The sequence below is a fragment of the Lepus europaeus genome, chromosome 4, assembly GCF_033115175.1.
Source record: "Lepus europaeus isolate LE1 chromosome 4, mLepTim1.pri, whole genome shotgun sequence".
Classification (NCBI taxonomy): Eukaryota; Metazoa; Chordata; class Mammalia; order Lagomorpha; family Leporidae; genus Lepus; species Lepus europaeus.
Genome location: NC_084830.1, coordinates 49,252,417 through 49,269,751, shown reverse-complemented (window position 1 = coordinate 49,269,751; position 17,335 = coordinate 49,252,417). Strand labels below are relative to the sequence as shown.

Here is a 17,335-nt window from a genome sequence, read left to right as displayed (position 1 = left end):
TGCCTTTCTTAGCGCCTCAACATCACAAAAACAGCCTTGCATCATTTGGTCTGTTACTTGGCTTTCTTAACTCCTGAGACTTTCATTCTTCCTTCTTGCATACCTTGTCTTGCATCCAATTCAACTGGCATCTCAGGGACTATGTGTCAAGCATCTTGCTAAGGCTCCTGAAAGACAATAAAGAAGATAGTCTTATTTCCTCAGGAAGTTCATACTCAGCAGAGAAGAAAGCATACACATTCAGGAAGATGTGTAAAGCACAGGTATTAAAACCATTGGCTCTTGAGTCAAGCAGATCCAAATGTGAATCCAGATCTGCCATTTTATGACTGTGAATAAATTCCTTTTCATTTTGCAAAGATAATAGTACCCATAATATAGGACATTTATAATGAATAAATTAAATAATGCTTGTAAAACAGTACAGTTCCTGGCACACAATAAACTCCAGTATAACTTAGAAATCAATAAGACTGGCACAGAAATCAGAATACTAGAGTTCCAGTCCTAAACCTGCCACTTGCTAGCTGTGCCACTTTAGTTGCTAAATCTCTCTGAGCCTCAATTTATCTAAGGAAGATGGCAAGAGTGGAGTTGTACAGATTAAAAAAGAGCTAATACTAAATGAAAACACTAAGCAAGGCACATAGTAAAATACCAAAAAAAAAAAAAGGCATGGAACATGGAAATATGATGTTTCTCTGGCAGCCCTCATGCTTCTTGCCAACATTACCCTGCTGTCATCCTCAGAGGCACATCTCCAGAAACTCTAGTGACCACAGGAGCACTCTTTGAACACTACTCTTTAAACAAAGGAGCTTAGTCAGCTGTGTGTGACAGAAGTCAGACTCAAAAGACAGACTCAACAAATCATTGATGGATGATAAGTAACAATTGAACAGGACCCTCTGAATTCCGACTTGAATAATTTGTTGCCTAAGAAAAATGAGTTTTGTCTCCAGGATGGAAAAATGAAAGAGACTGCAATCCTGAACACTCTATCAATACAGTAGGCTAACAAATGAGGCTATATGCCTATGCATATAAGATACTGAATAAAAAAAAAAATCTCAACGTGGGGGAGACACTGTGACCCAGCGGGTTAAAGCCCTGGTCTGCATCCCCTATGGGCGCTGGTTCGAGTCCTGGCTGCTCCATTTTCAATCCAGCTCTCTGCTATGAACCTGGGAGAGCGGTGGAAGATGGCCCAAGTCCTTGGGCCCCTGCACCCGCGTGGCAGACCCGGAGGAGGTTTCTGACTCCAGAATGGCACAGCTCCGGCTGTTGCAGTCACCTGCGGAGGGAGGGAAGTAGAGAGAGAGAGAGGGAGGGAGAGAGAGAGACTCCAACCTGGGCTTATCTGAGATGCCTCGTGGCAGGAGGCGGAGACTGGATAAATTTTTAAAGATCATTTTTTAAGGGTTTCATGAAACAATATTTATTAATTTATGAGCTCTAATTGGATATATTCTTTGCTGTGGTATTGTTTCTCGACTCTGATTTTCCATTAGAGGCTCGCATAGGAGTTTGCAATACACGTTTTAACCCTCTGCGCCACAAAGCCGATCCCTGAAATACACATTTTAAACAGCCCGCGTCTACTTTTCAGTGTCTCAGAATCGCCACTTCCTCAAGGCTTAAGTAACCTAGCAACCCAGCGTCGCAGGCGGAGACTTCCGGGACCCCAAACCTTGGTGGTCCAATGCGCTCAGCGGAGCCGCCGCAGAGGCCGACGGGACGGTGAAAACTGCGCGACCGCCGCCGGCGTGGTTACCATGGCGACGCGCCGTGAGGCTTCGGTGGAAATGGCGGTTTGGTCTATCTTGCCCGCCTCGGGCTGGATAGCGTTTCTCCTGTTGGTGTGCTCCAGCGTTTCTCATACCCAGACCTTCTCATTCCCTTTTCGGCAGCCGGAGACGTGCGGCCACAACCAGTACTTCGATATATCTGCACTCTCGTGTGTCCCGTGTGGAGCCAACCAGAGGCAGAGTCCTGGAGGTGAGACCGTTTGGAGTGGGCCTGGCTTTTAACGCTCCCTTTCTCGGCGCAGTCCCCAGTGCCCAGTCTCCAGACCGGGACACCTTTTCGTCTGCAGGGAGAATGTTCCTTAAATGTTACGTGTCGACGCCTGAGAAAAGGGTTTCCTCGGGAGATGGCAGTTGGTCCACTAAGGACTTTGGGGGACCCTGAGTGCGCTATCGCTCATGGAAGGCTTTAGGGCGGCACCTGGAAAGCCTCCTACCGCTATTAGAAAAGTTATGGTCGAGAAGAAATCCGAGGTGAAGAGTAGTAACGGGTAATAGGAAAGATTAGGGAAGAAATGGGAACTGGCACTTGCAAACTTTAATAATCCTTTATCTTTTCAAATCTCAGAAATTTAGAGCTAGAGGAGACTTAACTGATCACTTCATTCTTCCCAGTACAAACAGGGAAAATGAAGCCCAGATGAGGTTGATGACTTCTGGGTCTCCTGAATTGGGGACTGGAAGAATTCATGTCTCTTTGCCCTCAGTCTCAACCCATGTATTTCCACTTACATTGTGCCTCTAATACAGATTTTTTAAAAGGACTTATCCCTCTTATTGTTGAAAATGAGTGATTGCTTGTAAAGTCTCTTTAGATTAAGCTTATTTTTTTTTTTTCTAAAATTTTCATCATTTGGTCTTAGTTCTCACAGAAGTTGCTCAGAAGTCTTTTCTCACTTTCCAAAGTCAGCTTTTTTAAAGGAATTATTTATTTGAAAGCCATAGTAACAGAAAGAGGAAAACAATGAGAAAGATATCTTCCATCCACTGGTTCACCCCCCAAATAACTGAAGCTAGGAGCCTGAAACTCTGGCACAGGGAAGTCTGGGGCCCAAGTAGTTAGGCCATTCCTTGTTGCTTTCCCAGGCACGATAGCAGGAAGTGCAGAATAGCTGGGACTTGAACCAGCATTCAGATATGGGATGTCAGCATTTCAGGCAGTGGCTTAACCCACGGGGCCACAGTTCAGGCCCATTCTGGGATGTTTTCTATGTCAGTTTAGTCATGTTGTATTAACTTTCTGCCATCTTTAGATTTGATATATCCTCGTTTGAGTCAGGAAAGGCCAAGTTGTTCAGGTAAGGAAATACAAATGAGGCACAGGCCTTGTGGCACAATGGTCTAAAGGACCCTCATCACATATCAGATTGCTGGTTCAAGTCCCAGCAACCTGCACTGCTGATCTGGCTTCCTGCCAGTCCACCTAGGAAGGCAGCAGCAGATGATGGCTCAAGTAGTTGCGTCCTTACCACCCACATGGAAATCCAGAAGGAGTTCTGGCTCCTGACTTCCGGTTAGCCCAGCCTGGGCTTCTGTGGGCTTTTGGGGAGTGAAGTAGCAGGTGGAAGATATCTCTCTGTTCCTTTCCCTCTGCTATTCTGCCTTTCAGATAAGTTTTTCAAAAATATGAATGATAAAGTATTTCAGACTCTAACGTATTACTTTCATAATTATGAATCAAACTACTGTGTGCATTATACTACAAAGACTCCTATAGCTACTGTTTCTACTTAATGGCTCCTTAGAGAATGCTTTTCTTTCTTATCTAATAAGAAAATAGTGCCCATCTTACAATTTTTGCTGTCTGTACAGCGGGAAATAGTAATTTATTTGAATTAAGATAACATTACAAATAAGATGCTGGTTAAGTAAATTTGAATTCATTAAATATATGCATATGGTTTAGAAACAAGAAATGTGAAATTTCCCACAACAGTTAAATAGTCTAATAGTTCAGTAGGTTAATTAGCCTTGCACTTAACATGGTAGCAGTACAGTGCTAACTGTGTGCTATAGACTCTTCTAGGATCTTTTCATATGATTACTCATACTAACCCTAGAAGGTAGCTACTGCTGTTTTCTCCATTTAACTGAAGAGGAAGGCAAGGCTCAGAGACACTCGTTAAATTGCCCAAGTTTACTCAGTTAAGTAGGAGAACTCGGGTTGGAATCCGAGGAATATGTTTCTGGATTTGAACCCAGGCAGTACTGATTTCGGTGTCTTGCCATTAACCACTATGCTACTTCTGCAAATCTTAAGAATTGTTAAAATTTTCCTGTCTTTGAGTTTTATTTTCAGTTGTTAGTGACAAAATTGGTTCTTTTCTCTTTAGGTACTTCATGTGTGTGTTTACCAGGATTTCAGATGATCTCTAATAACGGAGGACCTGCTGTTATTTGTAAAAAGTGCCCGGAGAACATGGTATGGGGAATTTATTTTAAAATAACTTTACTGTAAAAGTAATAAATTCAATGCTTTTGTTTTTCATACTACATTTTAATGTTTAATGCTTACTCACAAACTTTAAAATTACTGTACTAAGTTTACTTTTACTAGAGAAAATTTTGGGAAATCAGTGAAATTTTATGCAAACACAGAAAAAGAGAAAAGTAGTTCTTTTTCATTTGAAATCCAAAAAAACCACAAAGCCATAAGAATTTGCTTTTATTTTGCCTCATAGAATAGCTCGATAATAAATTAAAATTGATTACTAATACATATATGAAGATGCTGCCAAAAGTTCATGGAAAATGGAATTAAAAGTTAATTTTATCTTGGGGCAAAAAATCTGATATTCTTGTATAGTTTTTTTTTATTTCCTTGAACTTTTATATAGTATGACTACAGATTGAGTTCAGTGTCTTCTCTGGGCCAGCAGTTTTATGTAATGACTTATGTTCATAAGGATATCTAAAGTAAGAAGTTCATGAAGCATCAGTTGTATCAATAAATAGGTTAATTAATATTTGTTGCTATTAGTCATTATATAAACATTTTTGGAAAATTAACAAATTAATAGTTACTATATATGTTATTTCTTGACTAATAGAAATATATTTCCCAGCCATTTTGGATAATTCCTATGTGACTTTTCTGACTTTTATAATAATATTTCTTCTCATTGTCATATAAAAACTGTTAAATCTGGGAATTTATAAAGTTACCAGTTACTCTAATTTATGTCTATTACTTATAGTCCAATTACAGTTTTGATATTATGTTTTTGTATGTATTGATCCTAGCTGAATTGCCAAGAATAAAAAGTAAAAAAATGATGCCAGAGCAGATTTATTCTTCAGTGGCATTATTTAAATATTTTATAATTTTAAAAGTCCTATATAAACATATCACCAAATATAATCTTTTTCTTTTTAAAATAAAAAAAAAGGTTTATATGAAAGATAGAGTTACAGAGAGAGATCAAGAGACAGAGAGGGGCCAGTACTGTAGCAGGTAAAAAGCCACTGGCTGCAATACCAGCATCCCATATAGGCACTGGTTTGAGTCCCGGCTGCTGCCCTTCCAATCCAGCTCTCTGCTATGGCCTGGGAAAGCAGTAGAAGATGGCCCAAGTCCTTGGGCCCCTGCATCCATGTGAGAAGACCTGGAGGAAGCTCTGGCTCCTGAATTTGGATCTGCACAGCTCTGGCCATTGTGGCCAATTGGGGAGTGAACCAGTGGAAGACCTCTCTCTCTTTCTGCCTCTCCTTCTCTCTCTATGTAACTCTGAGTTTCAAATAAATAAATATTTTTAAAAGTTCCCTGAATAGCTAATTCATACTTATTTTTTAAAATTAATTTATATATTAATATATGTAGACACTATTAAGAGATTAATTTTTGGTAATAGTTCTTCTTCATGATCTTTAGTTCAAAAAGGATTCTTACTTCCATAATTAATTTCGTCATTTAATTTTTCCATTTACAAATACAAAGATTCTTAAAAAGTTTGTGGAAAACTGAACTAAAGGATGTTTATTTTGCTCCAAACAATTTTGAAAGCCACACAGAGATCTTCAAAAAGTTCACGAAAAATGTGTTTTATGGTAAAAATATGTGTGCATGCCAAATTTTTTTTTGCAGCAAAATAAACACCTTTTAATTACATTTTTCCATGAACTCTTTGAAGTACCTTTGGATACTTCAAATATTAATACCTTTGGATACAACAAATATTAACAGAATTTAGTAAATGGAAGGCCAGTTTAATAAGTTAGTCTTACCTGTTCCAAAATTACTTTTTAAAAAATCCAAATACATTAACTTTTTTTTTTTTTTTTTTTTTTGACAGGCAGAGTGGATAGTGAGAGAGAGAGACAGAGAGAAAGATCTTCCTTTTTGCCATTGGTTCACCCTCCAATGGCCACTGCGGCCGGCGCATCTCGCTGATCCGAAGCCAGGAGCCAGGTGCTTATCCTGGTCTCCCATGGGGTGCAGGGCCCAAGGACTTGGGCCATCCTCCACTGCCTTCCCGGGCCATAGCAGAGAGCTGGCCTGGAAGAGGGGCAACCGGGATAGAGTCCAGCACCCCAACCGGGACTAGAACCCGGTGTGCCGGCGCCACAAGGCGGAGGATTAGCCTGTTAAGCCACAGTTCCGGCCAAATACATTAACTTTTAAAATTTAATTTTTGAATATTATGGTATATAGATACATAATATTGAGGCCAATGTTGTGGCATAGTTAAGCCAATGCCTGAGACACCGGCAGTCCCACTTCTGATCCAGCTCCTTGCTAGTGTCCCCGGGAAAGCTGTGGAAGATGGCCTAAGTGCTTGGGCTCCTGCCACCCATGTGAGAGATCTGGATGGAGTTCCAGAATTCTGGCTTCAGCCTGGTGGAGCCCTTGCAATGGCCAGTGGGGAGTGAACCAGCTAATGGAAGATCTCTCTTTGCTTCACCTGCTGTTTCTGTAACTGCCTTTCAAATGAGTCAGAATTAGAGAGGGAGGAAGAGACAGAGATCTTCCATCTGCTGGTTTACTCCCCAAAAAGCCACAACAGACAGGGCTAGGCCAGACTGAAGCCAGGATCCAGGAGCCAGGAACTTCCTTAAGGTCTCCTACATGGACAGCTATGGCCCAAGTACTTGGGCCAGCTTCCAATGCTTTCCCAGGTGCATTTTCAAGGAGCTGGACTAGAAGTAGAGCAGCCAGGACATGAAATGGTGTCCCTATGGGATACCAGCATCACAGGCAGTGGCTTAACCTATTGCACCCCAATGCCGGCCTCTAAAATGAATAAAAAATTTTGTACTATTAAAAGTTTTAGATAAAGAATATCATGCAAAATAGAGGTTATTATATAATTTAGGAGAAACCTAGGCAAAAAACATAGCAATAGCATGTATATAACTAAACTTAATAGCTGACATCCTGATTCTAGTTCCAGCTGATCCACTTGTGATCTAACTCCCTGCTAATGTCCCTGGGAAAGCAACTGAAGTTGGCTCAAGTGCTTGTGGCAGCCCTTTGGGTAATAAACCAGCAACTGGAAGATAAATCTTTCTTTTTAAAAAAAAAAAATTATTTATTTATTTGAAGCTCAGAGTTACACAGAGAGAGAAGGAGAGGCAGAAAGAGAGAGAGAGGTCTTCATCTACTGGTTCACTCCCCAATTGGCCACAATGGCCAGAGCTGTGCAGATCCAAATTCAGGAGCCAGAGCTTCCTCCAGGTCTTCTCACATGGATGCAGGGGCCCAAGGACTTGGGCCATCTTCTACTGCTTTCCCAGGCCATAGCAGAGAGCTGGATTGGAAGTGGAGCAGCCGGGTCTCGAACCAGCACTTCAGGCCAGGGCTTTAACCCACTGCGCCATAGCTCTGGCCTCAAAGAATTTTTTTTGAAGATTTATTTATCTATTTGAAAGGTAGAGATAGAGAAAGGTAGAGAGATCAAGAGCTCTTCCATTTGCTGGTTCATTCCCCAAATGGCTTCACCAACCAGGGCTGGGTCAGGCTGAAGCCAGAAGCCAGGAGCTTTTTCCTGGTCTCCCACATGGATGCAGGGGCCCAAGCACTTATGCCATCTTCTACTGCTTTCTCAAGCACGTTAGCAGGAAGCTGGATTGGAAGTGGTGGAACAGCAGGAACTTGAACCAGTGCCGATATGAGATGCCATCACCGCAGGTGGAGGCTTAACACATCTGTGCCACCTCACTGTCCCAGGGAATTCTTACACATCTCACACATGTATGGAGTTGAATATTCACTAAAAGTTACACTGTTGTGGCTTTTTGAACCTATATGATTGATTAAGAAGAGGCAGTTCAGCTTAAAAGTGGAATAAAGTTTTTTTTGTTTTTTTTTTTTAATTTAGAAAGGCGTTACTGAAGATGGCTGGAACTGCATTTCTTGCCCTAGTGGCTTAACTGCAGAAGGAAGATGCCACTGTCCCACTGGCCATATTTTAGGTAAGAATTAGATTGTTTATGAAATGGTAGCAATGAATCTTCATATGTGTTTGTGTTTTTTGGTCTTTTTAACTTTATAAAGGAAAGGGATTTGTTTCAATTTTTAAAAATTTTTTTAATACAAAGAATCGATTTAAAGTAGTTCACACAATTCTAAGAATATAGGATACTTTTCCTCCTCTCATTCTTTCTAATTTTTGAGATAACATTTTTAATTTTCATTATAGCTGTGTGTTTTTAAAGTATCAATTCATAATTTCTTGGATACTTTCTATTTTATTCATTTTTTTCAGGACTTATTTATTTATTTTAAAGGCAGAGTTACACTGAGAGGAAGAGAAAGATTCAGAGAGCCAGAACTTCCATCCACTGATTCACTCCCCAAATACCCAGATGTCCACAACAACCACGACTGGTCCAGGCCAAAGCCAGGAGCCAGAAACTCCAAATGGTCTCCCTTATGGGTGGCAGAGGCCCAAATACTTGAGCCATCTTCTGCTTCCTTCCCAGGCACATTAGCAAGGAACTGGAATGGAATCAGAAGTATTCAAACAGGCATTATGATATGGCATGCTGGCATCATAAGCAGCAGCCTAGCTACAACACTAGCCCCATGTTTGTTTTCTGAAAAGGACTTTAATTTAAATAGCTTGGTAATTAAAAGTATCTTGAGAAATTATTTTTGTACAAAATTTAATGTCAGTTAAGATGTTAACAGGCTTTTTAAAAAAATCTTTATAGAGGCCAGTGTTGTGGTGTAGCAGGTAAAGCTGCTGCCTGCAATGTGAGCATCCCATATGGGTGGCAGTTTGTGACTTTCTAATCCAGCTCCCTAGAAGATGGCCCGAGTCCTTGGGCCCCTGCACCCACATGGGAGACCGGGAAAAAACTCCTGGTTCTTGGCATCAGATCAGCCCAGCTCTAGCCATTGCAGCCATTTGGGGAGTGAACCAGTAGATGGAAGACCTTTCTCTCTGCCTCTGCCTCTCTGTAACTCTGCCTTTCAGATAAATCAATCTTGAAAAAAAAATCTTTATGAAGTAGGATTGGATTGCTACTTCTTTATAAGATAAAATATATGCCTCAACTACTTAATCATGTTGGGGAAATTATAAGCATTCCTATGAATGACAGGACCTGGCAAAAATTGTAAACTATGTACTTAAGTAAGACAGAAAAAAAATCATCAGAAAGGAAAAAATGAAAAATCGTTGTTTGCAGATGATTTTATTTTATAGAAAACCCAGGGGAGTCACCAAGCATTATTATGTTTTTAAAGATCCCAGATGTAAAATTAATATGCAAAGAGTAGTAATCTTTCTGTATAAAACTAACAGTCCTTTAGAAAACGTGATAAGCAAGCTAGCCATTGGGACTCAGCAGGTTAAGACTCTACCTGCAGTGCCCGCATTCCATATGGTACCAGTTCTAGTCCTAGCTGTTCTACTTCCTATCCAGCTCCCTGCTAACTTACCTGGGAAAGCAGTGGAAAATGGCCCAGGTACTTGGGCCCCTGCCACCCATGTGGCAGATTCAGATGGAGTTCCTAGTTCTTGGTTCAGCCTGGCCCAGTTCCAGCTGTTGCAACCTTTTGGGAAGTAAACCAATGGATGAAAGATCTCTTTCTCTGTCTCTCCCTCTGGCTCTCCTCTTCTCTATAACTCTGACTTTCAAATAAATAAATAATTTTTTAAAAATTTATTTTATTTATTTGAAAGAGTTACAGAGAGAGAGGAAGAGACACAGAGGTCTTCCATCCACTGGTTCTCTCCCCAAATGACCGCAACAGCTGGGGCTGACCCAGGCTGAAGGCAGAAACCAGGAGCTTCTTCTAGGTTTCCCATGTGGATGCAAGGGCCCAAGCCGTGGGACTATCTTCTACTGCTTTCCCAGGTTCGTTAACAGGGAGCTGGAAGCTGGATTGGGAATGGAGAAGCTGGGACTCAAACCGGCACCCATATGGGATGCCGGCGCCACAGGCAGCAGCGTAACCCACTATGCCACAGCACTGGTCCAAAATAAACAAATCTTTTAAAAAAGAAAATATGTTGGGAGAAAGCATCTCATTTTCCAACCAAGAAAAGGAAAAAATACTTAGGCATAAACTTTAGAAGAAATCTGCAAGATCGATACTTTAAGAAATTTTTGAATGCTTCTGAAAAGCACAAAGGCAAGCTTTAAAAAATGAAAATAGATTTTTCATTTTTGGATTGGAATATTAAATAAAAAGATGTTACCTCTCCCACTACTCTATACATTTAAGCAGGCCCTAATAAATTTGACCAGGCCCTAAAGTTTGTCAGGAATAATATATGAAAAGCCAAGAAATTCTGTTAAAAGAAAGAAGTATGCTATGGTTTAGAGAGGATTTGGCTCTGGAACTCGTTTATTCCAAAGTTGGGGGCTGGTGGTACTAGGAGAGAGGAGAGTGGAGACTTGATCCAATTAAGATGCTTAATACATGGTAGAGGGTAAGAAGAAGCATGACATGATCATACTCGGGTTTTAAACGGTTTACCAGATTGTGCAGTTTTTTACCCTAGGATTGGGCATTGTGGCACAGCGGGTTAAGCTGCCACTTGGGACGCCCACATCCCTTATCAGAGTGCCAGGTTTGAGTCTCCGCTCCTCTGCTTCCTATCCAGCTTCCTGCTAATGCATCCTGAGGTGATGGCCCAAGTACCTGTGCTTCTGCTACCCATGTGGACACCCAGATGGAGTTCCAGGTTCCTGGCTTTGGCCTGGCTTAACCCTGCTTATTGTGGGCATTTGAGGAATGAAGCAGCAGATGGAAGATAGATAGGATGGATGGATAGATAGATAGATAGATGGATAATCACTTGTTCTACTTTCAAGTAAATAAAAAGAATTAAACATTAAAAGGCTTACTCTATCTTTTGCTTTGAGCATGAAAACAGCTCTCTAAGAAGGAAGCTGTTAGGAAAGCCCAAGTAATAGCTGATGGTATTTGTGCCAGTGATTTATTGTAGAGGTAGAGAAAATAATTCCATTTCTGAATATATTTTGAAGAGACACTTGAAAGGATTTGCAGATTTGTTTATTTGTTTTAATGTGAAACATGAGAAGAGGAGACACTAAGGACTGAGACTTAGGTAAATACATGGTTAAATGCGGTTACCATTTATTGAGGTAGGAACAAGTGTAGGAGGAGAGAGTTTTTCCCCTTTATTTTTGTTTGTTATTTTTTTTGTCACCATCCAAAAACTTAGTCATGGATAAGACTAAACTCCTGTCTTAACTGTTTTTTCCAATACTAATTCTTCTCAGCCCCAAAGTAATCCTTATCATTTTGGAGTGTGTATGTGTGTGTCCTTCCAGAATCTTCTTTAAAAAAAAAAAAATCTTATTTACTTGAAAGTCATAGTTGTAGAGATAGAGACACCGAGAGAGATCTTCCATCCACTAATTCACTCCCCAAATGGCCACAATGGCCGGTACTGTGCCAGGCTGATGCCAGAAGCCAGGAACTTCTTCCTGGTCTCCCACGTGGGTGGCAGAGGCCCAAGCACTTGGATTATCCACTGCTGCTTTCCCAGGCACATCAGATGGGGAGCTGAATCAGAAGTGGAGCAGCTGAGACTTGAACTGGCACTTACATGGGAGGCTGTCGCTGTGGGTGGTGGCTTATGCTGCTGTACCACAACACCGACCCCCATTTTCTTCCTCTTTTATCATAAAGATCTACTTTATAGTCACAGGAAATATAAGTGGTATTTTTACATAAATGTTTCGTACCCCCAGTATTGCTTTGTAGCATACTTTTTTCCGTTAACAGCATAATCCTTTAGATTTACCTCTTGCAGTAAATTCTTTTCAGTCTATTTACAGTATTTCACATTATGCCTGTACCACTGTTTTGCTATTTTAGATATGTATTTAGGTTGTTTTCTAACAAATCATGCTTCAGAGACTATCTTTATTCATGAGCAAAGCCTTTCCTATTTACCCTAAAAAATATAGAAAGAAGTTTCAAGTCACCATAACAGTAAAGCAGTAATACTTTTTCCTCAAAGATTTTATTTCCTACCTATATAGTCCTGTCACATTGTGCTTCTGTAACTTGGAGGATTTTTGGTAGTATCTATTAAGGTTTTAAATTTACATACCCTACAATAGTACAGTTTCACTTTTTGTATCTAAAGGCTTTGCTCTTCCATACTTTTTCTTTTTTTTTTTTTAAGATTTACTTATTTATTTGAAAAACAGAGTGACAGGCAGAGTCAGAGAGAGAGATCTTCCATCCACTAGTACATTCTCCAAATGGCCATCATGACTGGAATTGGGCTGATCCAAAGCTAGGAGCCAAGAGTTTCTTCCAGGTCTCCCACATGGGTGCAGGGGACAAGGACTTGGGCCATCTTCTACTGCTTTTCCAGGCCATAGCAGAGAGCTGGATCGAAAGTGAAGCAGCCAGGACTCAAACCAGCACCCATATGGGATGCTGGCACTGCAGGCCATGGCTTTATCCACTAACACCACAGTGCTGGCCCCTCTTCCATACTTTATTATGAAGATGTGTGACATGCCTTTGTGCAAAGAAAGTGCTTTGAGAATTTTTGGAATAATAATTACACGTGGATTTTATTAAATATTTTCTTAGTATACAGAAACTTGTATGTTCATTACGTCTTAACTTTGCTTCTAAATTGTTTAGTGGAAAGAGATGTTAATGGGACGTTGTTGTCTCAAGCAACTTGTGAGCGCTGTGATGAAAAGGAAGACTCCTTTATGGTTGCAAATGCTTTAGGAAACAGGTAAGTAGTACACTGGGAGTTGGCTTTGTTAATATTATTGTATATTTACTTATCATTTGTAATTTTAGAAAGTATTTTCCTCTCACATTACTTGTTGCTCACAGTAACCTGACAAAGGTTAGAAGTAGACATTAACAGGTGAAGAAGCGAGTCCTAGAGCATAAGACAGAATACAGATCAAATCTTGGCTCAGTCTATTGGTTGTTTACCTTTGGATAGTTCAATAAGTCACAGTCCCTTGTCTTTATAATATACCACCTATTTACAGGCTGTGATGCTCAGAAATCACGTGCAAATTTCTTAGCGAAGTGCTATATATTAATGGCTCCATAAAAGGTAGCTATGTTTTGTTGCTGTGTAATTTGTACATAATTATGTGCCAAGTACTGTGCTAAAGTATGTATTTTAATGTTATACCAGAAAACATATTAGTAACTGTTTACTAATTATAATACAGATGTAATGATTTATAACACTATATTCTATGGCTTCCTGTTCCTCCTTTATGTTTTTGTGCACTCTACACACATACCCTACCTACATACTTCCTCTAATGTAAACACATTATACCTATTTCAGTTTCAATTTTTTTAGAAGCCTATGTGACAAATTTCTTCTAAGCACAGTTCTAACTTTCCAAGTTTAATACAAAAAGTAGTTGAGAAGCTAATTCTGGGGATAGTTACTGTTGGGTCATCTTAGGTTGACCTGAGTTGCAGAATCCAAATGTTGACTACTGGGCTCATCCCCAAGATTACCCCTCTAATACTTCTCCAAGCCTAATCTGAGTTTTATGCTATGCCCAGGCCCATTTCCTACATGTTCTCTCTTGCAAGTAATGAATACCCATATACACCCATCAGTGTCTCTACTAATCCAATGATGATAGCTCTACTTTATTTTTAAAATACCAGCTGGCCGGCGCCACGGCTCACTAGGCTAATCCTCCGCCTGTGGCGCCGGCACCCCGGGTTCTAGTCCTGGTCGGGGCGCCGAATTCTGTCCCAGTCACTCCTCTTCCTGTCTAGCTCTCTGCTGTGGCCCGGGAAGGCAGTGGAGGATGGCCCAAGTGCTTGGGCCCTGCACCCGCAGGGGAGACCAGGAGAAGCACCTGGCTCCTGCCATCGGATCAGCGCGGTGCGCCAGCCTCAGCGCGCCAGCCGCAGCGGCCATTGGAGGGTGAACCAACGGCAAAGGAAGACCTTTCTCTCTGTCTCTTTCTCACTGTCCACTCTGCCTGTCAAAAAAAAAAAAAAAAAAAAAACCAGCTAAGGGGCTGTGGTTGTGGTGTGGCAGGTTAAGCTGCCACCTACAGTGCTGACATCCCATATAGGTGCCCGGTATGAGTCCCACCTATTCACTTCCCATCCAGCTTCCTGCTAATGCTCCTGGGAATGCAGCAAAGGATAGCCCAAGTGCTTGGGCCTCTGCCACCCATGTGGAAGACCTGGAAGAAGCTCTTCACTCCTGGCTTTGGCCTGGCCTAGCCCTGGCCATTGCGGCCATTTGGGGAGTGAACCCATGGATGGAAGACTTCTCTGTCTCTGTCTCTCTTTCTCTGTTTCTCTCTCTCTCTCTCTAATACTGCCATTCAAATAAATATGTCTTTTAAAAAACAAAATACTAGCTATAAGTTTGATGAGAAGATAATATTTTTCAGCCTGTGCTACTTTTTTGTTTTGTGACAGATAAAATAAAGAAAACATATTTGACATAACTTCTTGTAAATATTGATTTGGTTTCATATTTATGAATTTTTGGCCTCTTTTGTCAATTGAGTGACTTACCTTTGTTATTCAGTATTATTTATTCTCTGTATTCTGTGTAATTCAAAAATAGTCATATCATAGTGATTGATTTTCTTGTTTAAATGAATGAATCTATTCTAATACAACATTTAGGAAAACAAGTTCTTAATTAAATTAGTACAACATGCTACATGCTATACTTAATTAAATCAGTAAAGTGTAATTCTTTGCCATTTTAAAAATTATTTCTGTTATATTGAACAGGTGTGTTCGATGTGAACCAACATTCATTAATACCAGCCGGTCCTGTGCATGTTCAGAACCTAACATTTTAGTAAGGCTAATCTAATTGATAAAGTTTATATTTTTTATTTCAATTGCATATTCATGTCCATAAACTAGATTTTTTTCTCCCCTGTCTATTTGTGAAGACAGGGGGATTGTGTTTCAGCAGCACAGGGAATTTTCCTCCACGTATGATTTCAACTGCACGTTATGCAGAGCTCGTGAGTATGTTTTGATTTTTTTTTTCATTATTAAATAATTTTCTGTGTTTCTTCCTCTGGTAATTAATTTTGAACTAAAATGAGAAATATTTATGTGTAACTCACTGTAAAATAGAAATTACTGGGGATGGCGTTGTGACGCAATGGGTTAAGCAACTGCTTGCAACCAGCACCACTTATCAGAGTGCTGATTCTGATCCAGTTCCCTGCTAATATGCCTGGGAAGGCAGTGGAAGATGGCCCAAGTACTTGGGCCCCTACCACTCAATGTAGGAGACTAGGACAGAATTACTGGCTCATGACTTTGGCCTGATCCAGTACTAGCTGTTGCAGGCATTTTGGGAGTGAACTAGCCAACGGAAGATCTCTCTGTCTCTGTCTCTCCCTCTTTTTCTATCATTCTGCCTCTCAAATAAATAAGTCTTTTTATTTATTTATTTGAAAGAGTTACAGAGAGAGAGAGAAAGAGAGAGAGAGGTCTTCCATCCGCTGATTCACTCCCTAAATGACCGCAACAGCCAGAGCTGCGCTAATTCAAAGCCAGGAGCTTCTTCCGGGTCTCCCACACAGGTGCAGGGGCCCAAGAACTTGGGCCATCCTCTACTGCTTTCCCAGGCCACAGCAGAGAGCTGGATCGGAAGTGGAGCAGCCGAGACTTGAACCAGCACCCATATGGGATGCCAGCACTGGAGGTTGGGGCTTTAACCCGCTGCACCACAGCACCAGCCCCAATAAATCCTTAAAAATAATTACCAATCTAAGAAACAGGTCTAACAATTCAACATTATAATTTATAAATGCAGTACTCTTCTATCCTTTAACTCATTCTTTTTGTCAGTGAATCACAGAATGCTTAAGCTGAGAATGTCCTATATAGGTCCTTTAAGGATGCAGTGTATTAAAGCATGTAGTTAGGAACAACAGAGAAGCTAAGATTTTTTTTTATCTGAAAGAATCACAGAGAGAGAGGGAGAGACAGAGCGAGACATCTCTCATCTGCTGGTTCTTTTACCAAATGGCCGTAATAGCTGGGGCTGGGCCAAGTGGAAGCTGGGAGCCAGGAGCTTCTTCCAGGTCTCCCATCTGGTAAAAGGGGCCCAAACATGTGGGCCATCTTCCGCTGCTTTTCCCAGACCATTAGCAGGGAGCTGGCTGGGAAGTGGAGCAGCTGGTACACAAACCCACACCCACATGGGATGCCAGCATTGCAGGCAGCAGCTTTAACCGCTACACCCCAGTGCAGGCCCTGATGATAAGATTTGAACCCTAGATTTGCCAGTCATTAGTTTTGTATCCTTGGACTTGGGAAAAGTTACTTAATGTTTCTAAACTTCAGTTTGTTTTCCACAAATTTCACAGTGATAGTACCTATATCTCATTTACTATACCTAGTTAGCATTGAGAGATCAAAATAATTTATAACAGGCCAGGTTTCTTATTTTATAGATGAGAGTGTTGAGGCCTGGAGTTAGTTGCAGCAGATACTGTTGATAACCAGGTCGAGGGAATAAACAGAAAAGTGAATGAATTGGAACTGAAGCCCTCATGAATCCAAAAGGATAGGGGTTAGATGACGACTAGGTAGAAGTCAGTTAATGAACATTAAAGATGCCAGCATGTCAGCAAAGCCTGGAACAGGCAAGCTGTGATCTGTTAATGTACCGTTGAATAAGTAGGAGTGATGAGGAGGGCTATGAAGATAGCAGTGATGCAGGTGGGATCTGAGCCTTCTTCTGCTGCTTTCTAGGGCCTCTTAGCAGGGAGCTGGATCAGAAGTGGAGCAGCCAGACTTGAAGTGGCACCCATATGGGATGCTGGCGCTTCAGGCCATGGGTTTACCTGCTATACCGCAATGCTAGCCCCTAAGTTGTGTTTTTTGTTTTTTTTTTTTTTAATTTTTTTTTTTTTTTTTAATTTTTTGACAGGCAGAGTGGATAGTGAGAGAGAGAGACAGAGAAAAAGGTCTTCCTTTTTGCCGTTGGTTCACCCTCCAATGGCCGCTGCGGCCGGCGCATTGTGCTGATCTGAAGCCAGGAGCCAGGTGCTTTTTCCTGGTCTCCCATGCGGGTGCAGGGCCCAAAGACTTGGGC

The 17,335-nt window shown here is 41.0% G+C and overlaps 1 protein-coding gene across 2 annotated transcripts in view; it reads left to right on the top strand.

The window, feature by feature from the left end:
* Positions 1-1,747: 1,747 nt before the first annotated feature.
* TMEM67 (transmembrane protein 67) overlaps positions 1,748-17,335 on the top strand; it is a 66,564-nt gene continuing 50,976 nt past the window's right edge. For both annotated transcript variants that reach the window (XR_009865704.1, XM_062188251.1), the window contains exons 1-6: positions 1,748-1,998; positions 4,139-4,227; positions 8,123-8,216; positions 12,892-12,991; positions 15,004-15,073; positions 15,171-15,245. Coding sequence is in view for 1 of the 2 variants with exons in the window: in XM_062188251.1 (XP_062044235.1) it covers positions 1,776-1,998; positions 4,139-4,227; positions 8,123-8,216; positions 12,892-12,991; positions 15,004-15,073; positions 15,171-15,245 (651 nt within the window). In the remaining variant the exon portion in view is untranslated. The remainder of the gene's footprint in view (positions 1,999-4,138; positions 4,228-8,122; positions 8,217-12,891; positions 12,992-15,003; positions 15,074-15,170; positions 15,246-17,335) is intronic.